The following is a 15958-nucleotide window of genomic DNA, read 5'->3' as shown; positions in this document are numbered from 1 at the left end:
CGGTAATCAGAGGTTATATTCGACAGACTTGCAACTATGTATCCTGGACTGGTATTGACCACAAATTTCTGTTGGACCGTTTGCACTCCCTCTTATGGTGTATAGTGCTTGCTGGTACTCTTTCCCAGTAATATCTTGTCAGAATTACAATTTGAGAATGTCAAAAAAAAATCGAAGTAACCGAAGCGAAGAGATTCAAGTCAAATCAGAAGAATTCCAAAAGCGGAGAATGCGGGGTGCCCCGGTTTCTGCCTGAGGCCTTAGCTCCACGAGTCCGACCATTTCTGTTTCTTCCTTCTCCTTCCCTCGGGCTCAAGACTATTGCGGAGAGCTTTCCCAAGGCCCCGTCTATTTTATAACAGTATACAAGGCGATCCCAGCCTGTTTGGACCTCACACTGTGACTTGGCCTTGCATCATGCTCGGTCCCTGATAGGGCGAATTGCTATCTCGCTAAATCAAAATGCCGAACACTGCGCTTCCCGCCCAGGAGACCCCTTCCTCCAATCAGCAATTCGGTGATCCGAACCGAGATCAGAGTGCAGAGTATTCTTCGGATTCTGATAACGACCATGTTGGACTCAATGGCTCCACAAGAGCCTTGAAGCGAAAACGCCCCCTCACTGTCTCGTGCGTACCTGAATCGCCCCGGCTACCCATGTATGAAATGTAACTTCCACTAACCCTACCAAGATGTGAACTATGCAAGCAGCGAAAGGTTAAATGCGGTATGGTGTAAAAAGTTCCTAGACAAATGTTTCGTTTCTAACACTGACCACCCCAGACCGAGTACAACCGAGCTGTGGCTGGTGTACCCGAAATGGCCAGCTATGCGAATATAGGGAACGAAAGAAGCCTGGGCTGAGAGCTGGGTATGGAAAGGAGCTAGAACAAAGACTTGGTAAGATTCTACAGTCTACTCGTCATCTATTTCATAGCTCACTCGTACATCAGATCGATTAGAAGATATTATTCAATCACAAGCTCGGCTTATCGAGATGCATATGCTGCAAAGTCAGTCTTCAATGGGCCACGAGTTACCCCACGCTGGGCGTCTTTCATATAGCTCTCCGTCGGAGCCGTCAGCAGTCCATGGCCCTAGTCCTAGTACGGCTCTTTACTTCAACGACCCTGCGTCTTCTGTCACTCTACCCTCACGCCGTGCAGACGTGTCCACCAACAGCCCATCCGATGGCTCTGTAAAGAATTCCTCACAAAATCATCTGCAACACGACATGTCGACGGCGCCAGTTGGCCAGTTGTTACATAACCAAAACGCACATCATGATTACACAGGAAACGAATCTTCTTTGAAGGTTCCCGTCAGCATATACTCAAACCAAGAGCAATCTCTTACTGATCCTGATCTAGATCTGCCACCATATGATTTGCTCTATGCTTTGGTAGATCTCTATTTCGAACATATCAATTCCTGGTGCCCGATCCTCCACCGGCGAACAACCCTGGATACCTTCTTTGGCCCTTCGCCACTAGACGAGGCAGACCGAATGGTGCTGTATGCAATTGTGGCAACAACGCTGCGTTTTTCCTCTGACAGCAGGCTTAATGACCAGAACAGAAAGCGTTATCACGACTCGTCTAAACAAAAGGTCGTCCTGTATGGCTTGGAAAATTCTTCCGTCAAGGCACTTCAGGCACTCGTGATTTTAGCTCTTGATTTGGTCGGATCTTCCAATGGCCCGCCGGGTTGGAAGCTACTTGCCCTGATTACCCGATCTGTAGTTCAGCTAGGGTTGGCTGTGGAAGCAAAGTCTTCTCTTATCAACCCCCTCTACCCGTCAATCTATACTCTGAGAGCTGTCACTCTTTCAGAGCCAGATTCGTGGATTGAAGATGAGAGCAGACGTCGTTTGTTCTGGATGGTCTACTTGCTGGACCGATATTCCACCCTGGCGACTGCGTTCAATTTCGCCTTGGATGACAGAGATATCGACCGCAAACTCCCTTGCAAGGATGATTACTTTATGAAAAATCAACCGGTTGAGACGCGGTGGTTCCAATGCTCCAGTGACCGTGCAGATTATCTCAGTAAAGCTGAAAACGTTGGTTCTTTCGGTCTCTATGTTGAAATCTTGGGTATCCTCTCGCGGATTCACCTGTTCTTGAAACGGCCTGTGGATATCGGCGCTCTCTCAGATGTTGCGGAATGGCAGGCTACCTATCGCAAGCTGGACAGCGAACTCACGTCGTGGGAGTTCAATCTCCCAGCGGAATATGCCTACGAAAACTCATCCCGACTCTTCAGTGGGCCCAAGAATGGCCGGGCTTTGCACAGCGATTGGGTGCAATTGCATGCAACTTATCAAACGTGAGCGCGCCGCACCTTTATTGTTGTTCCAAGCAACTAACGGGTCAATTACTATAGAGCTGTAATTCGTCTGCACTCCTCGGCAGCATACCCGACAACCCGATCTCCAATCTTCACGCCCTCATATAGTGCCAGCCAGCGATGCCTACTAGCTGTGGAAAACATTCTGTCAGTAACAAGGTTTGTTGTAGAGCACAACATGCTAGACAAGATGGGTCCGCCCTTCGCTTTCACTCTCTGGGTCTCAGCACGCCTACTCCTTGTTCACGGCTCAACCATTGCACATACTGTCAGCCCCGATATCGTCTTTTTCGTGGATACTCTATTCCAGTTAGGAAAATACTGGAAAGTCGCCGAGCGATACAGCAGCATCCTTCAACGGGTCCTAGACGAGTACAACGAGTATCAGCAATCCACTGCCATAGACGGCGAACGATCCACACCATCAACGGTCAAGATTCTCGCCGATATGCGTCGCTGTGCATTCGACTTGGACTTTTTGATCTCGCGCCAACCACGCGAATCACCCGCTGATAATGGTATTGGTGAGAGTCACCAGCCCCGACCGCCCTTGCCGACAATGGCCACCCGCAACCTCGCCCCCAACGAACTCGAGTACCTGGATGTGTTTGGTTTCTTCAATGTTCCCCGTGTTCCTCCTGCTCGGGCTCCTGACCTGACTACTTCTACCCCATCTCATTTGGAAATCACAGATCCTGTGCCAAATCCAATGTCAATTCATGGATTGACGGACGCTGGCCCCGCGCCTCCAACTGGGTCAGTGGATGATAGTGGCCATCCCTCCAATGCGAATGAATTCAACATCACCAACTACTTGATTCCGACCCCGGAGACGGATTGGCTGTTTCGACCATCCTAAAGGCACTACCTGCTCTTCTCTTGTGTCCATTTTTAGTGGCTTCTTGCCTGAAGACTGACAAAGAAATTCAGCTCGCACACACTGAAGTGAAGTGAATACCGAGTCCGACGGAGAACACATGCTCCGGAATGCCGAATATTCTGTAAACTCGAAAAAAGAAGGCTTGTCACCCTCTTGGATTTTGCGCCCGATATTGAGTGCGCCTTGACTTCTTTGCCTTTCCAGTCGCTGAGACGTGTCTGGATTCCACAAAGCACGCAATGAAGGAAAATTATATAACGGATAGGAGCGAATGCTAAGATGAAAATCGGTGCCGCTTTCTACCGTAATAAGTCTAGAAACCACTTCATGGGGATTTTTCTTACTCCACGGCCCTTTAGGGATGGATTTTGCATCCTCGTCCTCGCGGCCATCGGTAAGATCAGTTTCATTCGGGATTCTGTGCTTCGGCTAAGTTGGACAGAAAATCCGCTCGTCAGCTCCTATTCACCCTGTGATCTGTATCTCAACACAAATCAGTTGCCGGTCCACGTCCTTCCACCGGCTTCTCCTTTCCCGTTCAGCCCATTGAATCCCCCCATCTACAGTTTGAGTCAAGCGTCAAACGTTCGTGTGAACTTAAAGAGAAAGTTATCTCGTTTTCAGAGAATCACATTCACTTTTTCGCAGTCTCGAAGCAAGCTAGACATGGGAGAAATGCACCAAAGAGAGAAAGAAATCGACAGGTGTGCTTGTGCTTTCGAACAGGTTCTGAGAGGGAAAAATTCCGCCCGGTTATTGACTACTACTGTGATTATCTTCAATCAATTCATATTAAGAGCCTTTTTACATGTTCTGTGTATATCTCTTCGCAAGTCTTTCGACGAGAAAAAGGAAATGGAGGAGGGGAAGGGAGGGGGGGGGGGGGGTTATACTCGTAGGTGGATACGTCGCGCCTTCCCGAACCATGGATAGCCCCATCCTCATGGCAGCTTCCATCTGGGAAAAACCTTCCAAGGCACAAAATACCGGCTTTTTACGAGGACTGGTACAACGGTATTCTCATTTCCCGCGAGTAGGTGCGAACAGTCCTTGAATTAAATTCTTCGAAGGTTGCTCTTTCCTGTTCTTATCCAACTTTATGCCCCTTCACAGTAGTTGTATATTTCCGTCATGTATCAGCATCTCCGGGGAAATGCATTGAGCCTCCACTTTTTTGTCAATTCGTGAGCAATGGAGCTCCCATGGTATCGGTCCCTTGTATGAATCCGTGCATAGTGGCTGCATCATGGTAAACCCCTCCTCCTCTCCAATGTGTACACTCATAAAATCTACCTTACGAAAAGAAGAATGGTCCCTGACGAAGACCGGGGAATTCTAGTATCTACATGACCTCCTCTCGAGACAGTTACACTTGAGAAGTCTCCAAGAAAAACAATGAGCTTTTAGGTTGGACCTAGTGAACACAATAATTCACATGTAAAAAGTTGCGATTAGGTTGGCTTGAAGATTGATTGAGCTGGTGGATGCCGGACGAAGACAGGGTGGGATGACAGCCCACGTCATCTGAGTTACGACGGGAAATACAATTGACCCGGGTCCCTTTCAAGGTTTGTGCCACATGCATCCCGAGGTCCATATGTACATACATGTAAGCATGCAACTTTCCAAGGTTATCTTGGCTGCAGTATCAGTGTTGAGCGCCATCACAGCTTCATTGGGGGGATCATGCGGTCTAGGAAGGAGCGAGTATGGTTACTCTCTACTTCCATCACCGTTGGGCGGAGGCCGCGCTCTCCAACTTCTATACTGTAAGCAAGAGGGGGGATTCCATGATCTTCTGGAGCATGAAGGGTGGTAACACAGTAGGTGGTGCAGAACGTAGAAGAACAGAACAGAGAAGAGCGGAAAGATTTAGCATTGGCCAATGGTTTCAAAGCACAGGCCCCTTTCATATAATCGGCGACGCAATGGTGGTGGATAACATTGCGATATTGCGTCTCTGGTGGTTCCTGACATCTCCCTGGCCAATCAACATTGGAGTCCGTCGCAACGGCCGTAATCTCCACGTGCCACAAGTAACAGTAAGCCCTGAAGTCGGGGAACCTTGCTAATAATGACAGGTAGGGTAGTATACGGGCATTTGTACGATTTAGGCGATATATAATCATGCATATTGATAGTCCAATGCCGCGGGCATTCCGATGCACTACTATCTGAGTGTTTGCCTTCTACTAAGCATATATTCTTGACCAGTCGGAATCCATCTATTGAGCCCTTCTGCCGGAGTGAGGACGTTCCATTGAGCGAAGATATAGTGGCAGAGGTAAATGCTTTCGAAATGTTCCCACATTCTCCATAACTTGCCTGTAGCGGCACAGATTCAATTCCCGAGATCCCACTTATGCTAGCCGACCTGTCTTATCCTTAATCTTGCGATTTATAGGGTTGATCCCATCCAACTGTACACGCCTGTCCCGGAAGAACCGCTAGCTGAGTATACCTGGGCAGTATGGCTTTCTTTTCTTTGCGGAAGTCAGTCTCCAACCTTGTTACCTGCCAATATCTCATACTAAGTGGGCAGATTGATGGATACCAAACCACACACAAGTCCTGCAAATCCGCCCCGCGTAATAATCCTGAGGAAATACAGAGGGGAATTAAAGTGTTATCCGGTGGCTCAAGTCTTTCTACTTTTTGATGCTAAGATGGACGATGGAACTTGCAAGACTGTGCGTATTGAACTATTCCGGGTATTAAGAGGAGACAGATCAACGCACTTGCTAGACCGAAATATAACCCGTCAGGCAAAGTATATAATGCCGCCTGAAGAGTGGAAGTCTTTGGAAGATCGATATATAAGGAAGTGAGAGCTGTAAAATTGTTTGAAATCGGGATCATCGAGTGTGCTATTTCTAGAGCGAGAAATCACTAAACCTAAGACCAGATTTTGACAGTAGAACTGCTCCTTGCAAGGTGTCGTGGTCTAGTTAGGATACTAGGGCACTATATAAAATATCATCGGCGGCGGCGTAAAACAAATTCAGAGGCCTTTCTCACTTACTCTATGTTCATGAAGATACTTCCTTCCAATATGGGTTCTAGAATCACACCATAAAACACAGAACCAGGTTATTTAAAAGGATATCTGGTTCCCATGTTTGCCGAAGTCTCCTGCACACTCCAATGTGTCACTTCTCCGGATGCCCTGTTTTGATCACCGGATATCTCCAACCACAATGTCTGGTGATGAAAAACATGCAGTTTCGAGTGAAATATCGGAGAGAAGGAACAGTTATGTCTGTTCTCCCTGCTGAGATCTTATTCGAGGTATGATAAGGTTATAACTTTGGAAACCACCTGGCACGCCATGCGAAAGTGGAGAAGCCCCAATAACCTTAACTTTATGTTCCCTCATCCATGGATGAAAGTGACCATGGACCCACTTAACACAACCTTACTCTAAAGAGTTAGCAACATTGAAAACACTATAGTGTCCACGTGTACATATATGTGCATACGCAATGTCATCTTCAGAATATTAAAAGAAGTTAGGGATTCCAATGAGTCTAAGGGAGTTAGACAAGCTTATAAACTAGACAAAAAGGTTACAGAATATGGCGCATAGGAAGAAAAGTACGTATGGAAAAAGTCCCCGAAGAGTGTTGCAAACAAATTGAAGTCAAGGTACTTCTGTCCTCTTCGACAAATTAGAAAGTGGCCAGGGCATGGGAATCTTCGAAATATCCACGGGTGGAGGCCAAGACGATATAAATCCAGTGGTGATGAAGACACGGATGAAAATGACTATGAAGTGATAATATCGCAGCTTCAAGACAACAAACAATAGACACATGTTGTTAGAATTTATTTATTGTTGTAGGGATGGAGATTGTTTCTAGTTTCACTATGGCATCATTTGAACGTTCTATGTGAATAAAGCGTGCAGCCTGAAACACCCAGTGATGGGGAATAGCCAGCCGTTGAAAATGAAAAACAGAAGGGAAATACCAGATGATATCAGTGTCAGCAGTTGATCCTCTAAGACAGGCCCCAATAAGTGACCTTCCTTTGCTGGGAGCCAAGCGAGATCAGAGTCATCATTTACATAGTCATACAAGTGAGAGCAAGAAATGAGAGCAGAGATGAAAGTTCCTTTAGAAGTGTTAACTCCTACACGTAACATATATGACAGAAAAGGAGACCAAGGCTTCAAGAAACAAAAAGCAAGGAGTAAAACCATGCAAAGTACCGGCCTAGAAACACCATCGAGAACACTCATTTCTACTCAAACACAATTCAGGCGCGTCAATTACGCGTCGGTACTGGGCTGCAATCGGACGAGGACCTCCTCGAGGAACGCGTCGAGAACAGCATCAACACCACCGCCCATATCGACAGGTCTCTCCATATCCCAGTGGTGGAGGCTGTTAAAGGCTCGAGCGATGTCTTCGGCAACCTTCTCCAGACCATGGTGAATGCGAACGCTACGGTCAAAGTCCTTCTCTTGCTCTGGGGTAGGCGGGGGCTCGTTGGGGTTGCGTCCGGGTTCGAGACGGACGAGGTGGTTGCGGCGGCGGTCCATGGCTGCGCGGAGGGCAGGGAGAATCACAGTCCCACAGGCGGTTGCCCGCTCAGTCTCAGGGAGAGGTCGGGTCGGACGCTTGTGGTCGCTGGAAGTAGGGGTAGGGGGTGCGGAGCGGTGGGGCATAACACGATCATCCATGTTTGTTGGTGCGCGCTTAGACTTGAGTCCAGAAACTGGCTTCGCGTGTTGCAGTGGGTCTGCATGTCTTGGAAGAGCGGCTTGGGGGATGCGCGGAGACTGTGCCTGGTGTCCCGGAGAATCAGCAACAGTGCGAGAAAGTGCAGCTTGCTTGTGCACAATTTGACCGGATGGGGTGCGGTACAGGTCGTGAAGGGGAATGCTGGATTTTTCTTTGACAGGAGTGCCCTGATTACTGACCGTAGTGATAGGTTTGGCTGAAGAAGCAGTATCAAGTTTGCCAGCGTAGTGAGTCGCTGTCTGTGCGTATTGTTCGTTCAATCCCCGCACGGGAGGGTTTTCTACTGCAGGCTTGCTACCCACTGGAGACACAACTTTGCGTGGAGGAAGTGCGATCTGGGAGGGGCGTTGCTTGAGAGGGGAAGATGGAGCAGAGGGAGGAAGAGGGGTTTTTGTGGGAGAAACATTGCAAGCAGGGTTTGCTGGGTTCACTTGAGCTTGTGCGGCTTCTTGGGGAGTTTCATCACACAGATCCCACTCTTCTGTCTCATTTGCTCGCGCATTGCTGTCAGAGTCTTTCATAGGGCGCAACGGAGGTGCAGATGCTTTTCCCACAGGACGAACGGTCCCGAAATCCCAAAGATCTTCCTTTTCCTGGGTTCTGGCATTTGCTGTTTGGTCGGCTTCTCTATCATCATACCCATCATATTCGTCATCGTCATCTTGGCCCCGATGAGTTATTTGCCAACGCTCTGCGCGCTCAATGAGTTCTGTCAGGTAGGTTGTTCTTTTGGCACGCTTTACAAACGGATGCTCAAGAAGTTCCTTAGCTGATGGCCGCTCCTTGGGGTCTCGGCGCAAACATAGTTCAACAAACTGCTTGAAAGGCTTACTAAAATCGCCTACCAATGTCGGGGGCGGGTTCTTGGGAATCAAGAACAGCACTTTCATCGGGTGAATGTCGGCGTACGGAGGATCACCACAGGCCAGTTCAATTGCCGTAATACCCAAGGACCAGATATCAGCCTTGTAGTCGTATCCAGATTGCTTGATAACCTCAGGAGCCATCCAGAACGGAGTGCCTACAAAGGTATTCTTCTTTGTCATTGTTGCAGACAATTGTCCCGACACGCCAAAGTCCGCCAACTTAACTTGGCCACTCGCGCTGAGAAGAATGTTGGCAGCTGTAATCAAGAGTATCAGTTATAGAACATCGCAGTTCCAACCAAATTGCGGTCTTCGTACCTTTGATGTCCCGATGCAGCTTCTGGTCACTGTGGAGGTAGTCCAGCCCGCGCAGAAGCTCCCTCAGGATAATGGCAATGTATTCCTCGTGGATCACACCAGGTCGTAGGAGGCCGTGGCAACTACCACCAGCACAAAACTCCATGATGATCCATAGGTTGGATCCCTTCAAGTATGAACCATGGTACTTGGTGACATAGGGCGACTTGAGCTCGGACAAGATGGCAATCTCCTTGATAATATCGTCGACATCATCCTCGGCATTCTCGACGTCAATGATTTTTATAGCCACTGATTCTCCAGTGCGTCTGTCTAGACTAATTGTCCGAATTGGGTCAGCTGATTGTCGAGCGCAGACGTTGATATAGGAGGTCCCCGACTTACCCTTTGAACACCTTACCGAAGCTTCCACCACCTACAAATTCCCGAAACAGTCAGCAACCTCGTGAGATCTATGGCCCTCAAGCGCAATGATTGAAACCCCTACCGATGCAAGTTTGCTTGGTGTAAATGGTTTCCGGATCGATGGGAGGCGGCATTTTGGCGATTTATCCGAATCACCGGAGGACCACAATGGACATAAATCAAGCTTGAATCTGTTGGGGCTAACGATGGGCTGTCAGATCCACAACCAGCAGTCGCCTATCGCAAGGATGGAGTGTGGGGTCGGGCCGTATGTGACGGTGCTTGAAAGTGGACTCGGGATGGTTGCCTGAGAAGAAATAACGTTTACAATCTGATCAACTTGATTCGACTGATAAGATTTGTGGAATGCCTTTCAGGACCGCAAGGTTCCAGGACTGGAAAGGAGAGAAGGAAGAGAAGAGACGGCGTGGTTCGTTTGGGTGCTAACAATTGATAAGATGTCAACTGGTAAACAAAGACCGTTGTTCAATCAGAACAGGCTGGGCGATAGTGGTCATGGAATTCCGAGTTGTTTGTGGCATGCTCTTCACGTCATGATCAACTCATCTCACTCGCCGGGCTTCTCAGGGATATCTATGTCGTGAGCTGCCCTTGCTTGTTTATCGACGCGGGGGGTTTATTTTGCCGCTGCTTATCTGAGGGCGGTGAATCTACTTCTCCCGAGTCCAATTACCAGATTGGACATGTATCTGAGACTCGAGTTTCAGGCTTGGAAGACTTTCAGATTATCAATTGAACTCAATTTGGAGAGTTGGGGTGTGAATCCACATGTTTGCTTTCCCATAGTCCTACCATCCTAACTATTAATTTTGCATATTCTTAAACGGGGATACGAATGGGAGCACATTGGGACTCAACTCGGCTGTCCTCCATACTCATGACTACTTGTTTCTGTCTTAATTTGATACCATTTTCATTATCATGATTCATTGCATGCTTTCCAGCCAAGCTTTGGTAGTAATGTATACTCTCACATCTAGGTCTCAAGGTTGGCAACGACAACTTGAGAACCTGGTAGATTGAATGATATCCGCGGAAATGACGAAACCCAGCTTGGGAACAAAGGTGAGATCCCATGGGATCCAATCCATTTCCATCAACGCCTTGCAGAAACTCAGAAAATATTGCATCACGATGGTAAGATTGAAAGATCAAAAAATCAAGAAGATTACTCTTCCAGATATCCAATCATCACCGTGCCATTCTTCAGTCCCGCGTCCGCAATGCTCGTGGAAAGTTGATCAATGAGATTGCGCCCCATACTATTCAGGTCAAACTCGACACCAGCCTTGTCTTCCAAGGGAGGATCGGCCTTGAGCCATTCATAGATTCTCTGAACGGGGTCCGACAATGAAAAGCGCCGAATAACCCTGCCAGATGGGTGTCGGAACTGAATGCGTGTAGTTGTGGCCGGGTCCGCAGCAGGTTCAGTGTGTGGTCGGTCGCTGGGAATTAGTGCGAATGGGGAGGTTTCGGCAGCTGGCTCCGGTTCATCCATGACGATATCTTCCTCGCTGATAGCACGGCCCTTGCCCTTAACACTGTCTGTACTGCGCGTTAACTCATCAGGGTCTTCGACCGTCTGACCAGCTCCTGCTGCACCCCCAAGACTGTTTCTCATTGCCATCTCCATCATTTCCTCTTCAGTCATCGCATCGATGCTCTTGTCTTTCTTGTCAGATTTGCGCTTAGCGACAGGGTTGCGCACATTGTGGTTCAAGCTGTAGCGATCGAGGAATTCATGAAGCTGCATGAGAAAGTCGGCAGGCTTGACCAAAGGCGGTCCGGACCAGACCTTCATTTGTTCGCCAGTCCGAGGGTCGACGATAGCAATGTGGGGGTAATTGTCGGCGACGTCGCTTCCCTGGAAGTAGTATTGAAGGTAGGCAGACGCACGGGGGTCATCTTTCGAGTACTGCAAGAAAATGAAATGTTCCTTCACGGTATCTTGCACCCCGGGGTCCTTCCACAAATCGCGGTTCAGAACCTGACAGTCAAAGACTGATGCATCCTGGACATTGACAAGCAGCCATTTCTCGGTGTCCTTGCCTTCCTCGCGCGCCACATCCCAAGGCAGTCGTGACATGATTTCGAAGGGAGGACGGTACATTTCGGCCAGCATGTTGGACTTGGACGATGCCTCAGATGCGCCCCCAGTAGCGGCGGAGAGTTCTTCGCGACGAGACTCATCGCCGCCCGTCCATATCGATGACTCTTGTTGGTTGAAGATCCCCGGTCGACCTAGAGTAAACTGTAAGTTTAAGTTATTGGAAGTTTGAGAACACAAATGACACCCACCTGGTCTTCCACGAGCTCGTAGTTGGCTGAGAATATTGGCATGCATGTCTTCACCACTGTCATAGTCCGCCCCGGGCCCCACCAAAGTCTCTGTTGTCCGCGCCAACGGCGCTCTCACTTCATCTTCATTATTTGGGCCAGCTGGCCCGCCATACATTTGCTCCTGAAGGCGTCGTGCCATAGCTTCGTCATCATCGAACGTTGGCGGGGCGGTGTGTTGGGGAGTATCGTCATCGGTATCCGAGTCAATATTCACCACCTCGGAATCGTCTAGGATCCCAGACCGATGCGAAGGCCGAGAAGGTTCACCAGTCAAGGGTGCACCTCCACTTTCAAAGTAAAGCTGCATTGCTTGCTCGATTTGGAACTCGGTGATCTGTAGGTACTGTATAGCCAGCTCCGGCGTGGAGCCGGTAATTTCAGTGAACTGAGCTACCACGTCATTCTCCATGGTGGGCAGTATGTCAAAGAAGGTCCCTTAAGGAAGATCTTAATATTAGAGAAAAAAGCTGGAAAGGATTTACTTTGGATACCCACTGGAAGCTTAGGCGTAGTATGAAACGAGGCAAAGACTCGGAGGTTGTGCTATGTGGGGAGCAAGATTTGGTGCAAACCGCTGCAAACCAGAAGATCACCAGGTCCCACAAAAGACGTTGACAAGAATGAAGGACAAAATAGAAAAAGAAAAAGAAGGTGCTGCTTCATGTAGGTTGAAAGAATTCCGTCATCTCGAATCGAAATGCACATGAGACGATCATCGACACGTGAGGTGCCCAGGTGGCCACCTGCAGTGACGCGGCTGACTAAGTCTTAAAGAAGTGCACGTGTGGTCGATATACCCGGCCGTAGCCCTACGCGCGACGCGTCCAGCGCGTCGAACGAGCCCCCAGTAGTGGAGCTGCCAATTACACTTCCTAACTGGGCTCTGGGCCTTCTTTCCTGACATTCCTCTTTAACTCCTACGGAAACTGCATCTCTTGTTCCTACCTTGTGTTTTTTGTATGTTCCAAGTCATGGCAGGAACAGTCTTAGGAAAGCGCACTCATGGTGCTGTGGACTCAGGTAAGATCATCCATCCCACCTTCCTCTGCTCCTTATCTTTAAATTCTAACCCGCCTTCCTAGGATTGCCGGTGCGGACCGCGAGCAAGCGCCGAACAGTTGCTCCCCGAGCTCACCAACGAGATACCGTTCCAACCTCATTACGACGAACAAGGTCAGCAGTAAAGAAAGCAGAACAACCTGACCAAGAAAATGGCGAGAGCAAGACAGTGTCGGAGAATGTTTCTTCGAAACATACCTTGCGTGATGACCAATTCAAATCCCCGGTCAAGATCAATTCACATTTCACCGTCTCGAAACCGGTGGAAGGTAAGTCGAAAATTTTTGGTGTGGCGCCTGAGGCAGCGCTAATCGGACGCGCAGAAGAAATCGCGAAGCCCATCGAGTTCGAATTCAAGACGCCTTCCAAGTCGCGATTCAGAGACGATCTACCGCAATCCCCCATCACCCCTAGACATCGAGTGCAGGTCGGAGCAAAGCCCATAACACCGCGCACCCCCCGCCATGCCGACCTTCCCCCAACCCCCAGACAGAGTGCCACTCCGAAAATTGCGAACTCGGTGTATTCGCAAGCTAGGCAACTGTTCGCCCGGGGCTCCAATTCAGGCCGCTTAGTGGGACGTGATGCGGAGCGGGAAAAATTGGTATCTTTTATCACAGATGGAGTGGAGTCTCAGAAAGGAGGGTGCCTCTACATCAGCGGTCCCCCTGGAACCGGAAAGAGCGCCATGGTCCAGGAAGTGTGTGGAGATCTCGACCTTTCTAAAATCAAGGTCTCGCATGTGAACTGTGCAAGCATGCGAATCTCTCGCGATGTCTACAGCAGGCTCGTCCAAGATTTCTGTGAGGACTCGGATATGTTCAAGAAAAGCGAGGGGGATCGCCTCAAATCTATATTCGTTCCATCCAAGAAAGGGCAGGATATGTTCCTGGTCACTTTGGACGAGATTGACCATCTTCTCAATGGTGATTCAGGGGTTTTGCAGTCACTTTTCGAGTGGTCATTGCAAAGCAAGTCCAAGCTGATGCTAATTGGTATCGCTAACGCCCTTGATCTGACCGACCGCTCGCTCCCCCAGCTAAAGGCGAAGAACCTGAAGCCCCTCTTGTTGCCGTTCTTGCCGTACAGCGCTGCATCTATCGCAGACGTCATGACCAATCGTCTTCGCTCATTGCTCCCTGCTGGGGCAGAATCCGACCCAAAGCTTGTCCCCTTTGTTCAACCGGCCGCCATCCAACTTTGCTCCAAGAAAGTAGCCTCACAGACAGGTGATCTCCGCAAGGCCTTTGAGTTGATTAAGCGGGCAATCGATGTCATTGAACAGGAAACATTCCAGAAGTTGGATAAGCAAGCCAAGGAGTCTGAGAATGTTTCGATATTAGGGGAGAACACCAATTTGTCTTCACCTGCCAAAGTCGGCAGCGCTCCGAAGCCAACTTCAATGTCAAGCTACACAGTCATCACGGCACCTCGAGCCAGCATCGCCCACATTGCCCGCATCACATCTGCAGCTTTCGGTCAAGGCACTGTTCAACGACTGCAAAGTCTGAACCTGCAGCAAAAGGCTGCTATCTGCTCCCTGATCGCGCTCGAACGCAAACGCCGCCAATTTGAGATCCCAAGCACGCCCTCGAAGTCGCGTACATCGGCACCCACTATCAAGCAAGCATTTGATACATATTGTGCTCTGTGTCGCAATGACAACATTCTGCATCCCTTGACTGCGACTGAGTTCAAAGACGTTCTCAGCAATTTGGAAACAATGGGCTTGGTTGGAGAATATCAGGGTCGCGGCCGAGGTGGAACTGTTGCAGGAGGCACAGATCTGCGCCGCACACCCTCAAAATCCGGCCATGCTCCGTCGACTCCTCATAAGGCCCTTGACGAGCAGGCTCTTGTCTGCTTTGTTTCCCAGCAGGAAATTGAGAGCCAGATTGCTGGTCCCGGTGAAGGAATTCTTCGGCGCCTTCTCCGCGGCGAGGGAATATGATTCCCTTCCCTATTTCTCATGCGCATCCACATAGCATGGCGAATTTCCCCTTTTCATTTCCCTTTCCCCATTGTTGCATCGCCGGAGTCCCATGCGAAGGCATTTTTACCATGTATAACATTCTTCGAGTTTTCATTTTGGAGTTGGAAATATCCTTGTCTCGTCTTTAGCGCTTTTCAATTACGGCTTTCCTTGTTGTCAACTCTCCTTTGTCTTTGCTCTTACTCGACGTGAATTCATGACATCCCACACGCAACAACAGATAAAAATCCACAATGACTTGATCGATGAAGTCGAAACCCAAGGGGCTTTTTTTTTCGTACCCTTAGCCTGCTGTATCCAAGCAGACCAAGTATATTGACCACCTAGAATATGTATGCAAGCTTCATCACGCTAATGACATTGAGTTCCCAGCTTTCGTCTCTAAACATGTAACCATTCAATTAGGCTAGACCTGGTTCCATCGAATAGCCCAATTGCTCGCAGTCGACTGCTCCATCTCCGGTTACTGCAGTACCCGATCCCAATCACGGCTCTTTAATAGTATTACCTCTACACGGGTACCTAACTATTATTTGATCACACGAGCAAATTACCTAGAAATTGGCAAATAAAACCTCTTTGTTGAACATATCAGTATGTTTCTGTCTTGCACCCTTCGGCCGGGATCAAGTCTCACCCCTCCCATCCGACCAGCCAGCGGAAAAGCAAAAGCAAAAGCAAAAACAGTCGATAGGATATGCCAGTCCTATCGATTGCTGACAAGTACTTACTCGTCAAGTACACGTTCTGGTCAGCCAGCCTTGTACCGTTGGCTGGTGGAATTAATTGACCGTTGTTGTCTCGCTGGATGTCGCTGGATGCATGTAGCGACGCTGTTGCGTTTGTGACTTGGGTCGACGCCCAGTTGGCATAAGTAACATCCGAGGTCGGTCGACTACTAGGCAAGTGGTGCTTGGTTTATTGGAGGTGTTCATTGTGAAGCCTTTTATCGCTGCGTGCCTTTCGCCTTTTCATGACTTTC

At 49.0% G+C, this 15958-nt stretch overlaps 4 protein-coding genes across 4 annotated transcripts; 2 read left to right on the top strand and 2 right to left on the bottom strand.

Moving 5' to 3' along the window:
* Positions 1–462: 462 nt before the first annotated feature.
* N7525_006923 (putative C6 transcription factor) lies at positions 463–3208 on the top strand (the record flags this gene model as incomplete). The annotated part of the gene is made up of 5 exons (XM_002567439.1): positions 463–629; positions 693–727; positions 784–900; positions 954–2328; positions 2386–3208. The coding sequence occupies 5 exons, from the start codon at positions 463–465 to the stop codon at positions 3206–3208; spliced, it is 2517 nt and encodes an 838-aa protein (XP_002567485.1).
* Positions 3209–7499: 4291 nt separating this feature from the next.
* Positions 7500–9697, bottom strand: N7525_006922 (putative Ste20-like serine/threonine protein kinase; the record flags this gene model as incomplete). Its single annotated transcript, XM_061213870.1, has 4 exons — positions 7500–9097; positions 9159–9475; positions 9543–9573; positions 9646–9697. The coding sequence occupies 4 exons, from the start codon at positions 9695–9697 to the stop codon at positions 7500–7502; spliced, it is 1998 nt and encodes a 665-aa protein (XP_061068301.1).
* A 1055-nt stretch (positions 9698–10752) lies between these two features.
* Positions 10753–12333, bottom strand: N7525_006921 (DNA-protein crosslink repair co-factor UBX5; the record flags this gene model as incomplete). Its single annotated transcript, XM_002567434.1, has 2 exons — positions 10753–11825; positions 11883–12333. The coding sequence occupies 2 exons, from the start codon at positions 12331–12333 to the stop codon at positions 10753–10755; spliced, it is 1524 nt and encodes a 507-aa protein (XP_002567480.1).
* A 550-nt stretch (positions 12334–12883) lies between these two features.
* N7525_006920 (AAA family ATPase CDC6) lies at positions 12884–14934 on the top strand (the record flags this gene model as incomplete). Its single annotated transcript, XM_061213869.1, has 3 exons — positions 12884–12944; positions 13007–13252; positions 13307–14934. The coding sequence occupies 3 exons, from the start codon at positions 12884–12886 to the stop codon at positions 14932–14934; spliced, it is 1935 nt and encodes a 644-aa protein (XP_061068300.1).
* Between the last annotated feature and the right edge of the window lie 1024 nt (positions 14935–15958).

This window comes from Penicillium rubens (assembly GCF_028828025.1).
Source record: "Penicillium rubens strain IBT 27055 chromosome Unknown utg000003l_segment0_segment0, whole genome shotgun sequence".
Classification (NCBI taxonomy): Eukaryota; Fungi; Ascomycota; class Eurotiomycetes; order Eurotiales; family Aspergillaceae; genus Penicillium; species Penicillium rubens.
This window is presented reverse-complemented; position numbering and strand designations above follow the sequence as displayed.